Source organism: Egretta garzetta, unplaced genomic scaffold (genome assembly GCF_000687185.1).
Source record: "Egretta garzetta isolate BGI_Z169 unplaced genomic scaffold, ASM68718v1 scaffold1741, whole genome shotgun sequence".
Lineage (NCBI taxonomy): Eukaryota > Metazoa > Chordata > Aves > Pelecaniformes > Ardeidae > Egretta > Egretta garzetta.
Window position 1 is genome coordinate 38,130 of NW_009258641.1, and position 353 is coordinate 38,482.

The following is a 353-nucleotide window of genomic DNA, read 5'->3' on the forward strand; positions in this document are numbered from 1 at the left end:
GGCAGAGCCGCCGGGCGGGATGCTGAGCACCCGGTGGGGATGCTGAGAGCCTGGTGGGGATGCTGAGCACCCGGGGGGGATGCTGAGCACCTGGGGGGGATGCTGAGAGCCTGGTGGGGATGCTGAGTGCCAGGAGCACCCCAGCCCCATCGGGGTCCCAGCGCCCGTACCTGGTAGGTGATGCCGTGGGGGAAATACTCCATGAAGCCGTCGGACTCGTTGCCCTGCGCCTCGCGGTACGTCACGGGGCGCTCGCCCAGCAGCGCGTTCAGCTGGGTGGAGAGGAGGGCGCAGGCACCCTGCTCGTCCTGCGAGGAGTCCCGGCCTGCGGCGGCAGCCAGCGCTGAGCCCCC

General features: G+C 71.4%; 1 protein-coding gene across 1 annotated transcript in view; it reads right to left on the reverse strand.

Annotated features, from left to right (window-relative positions):
* The window catches only part of LOC104134713 (macrophage-capping protein-like), a gene marked incomplete at its 5' end in the record, with an annotated part of 7,221 nt that overhangs the window by 6,541 nt on the left and 327 nt on the right, over window positions 1-353 (reverse strand). The window contains one exon of the mRNA XM_035903744.1: window positions 165-325. Within this exon, the coding sequence (XP_035759637.1) occupies window positions 165-325 (161 nt within the window). The remainder of the gene's footprint in view (window positions 1-164; window positions 326-353) is intronic.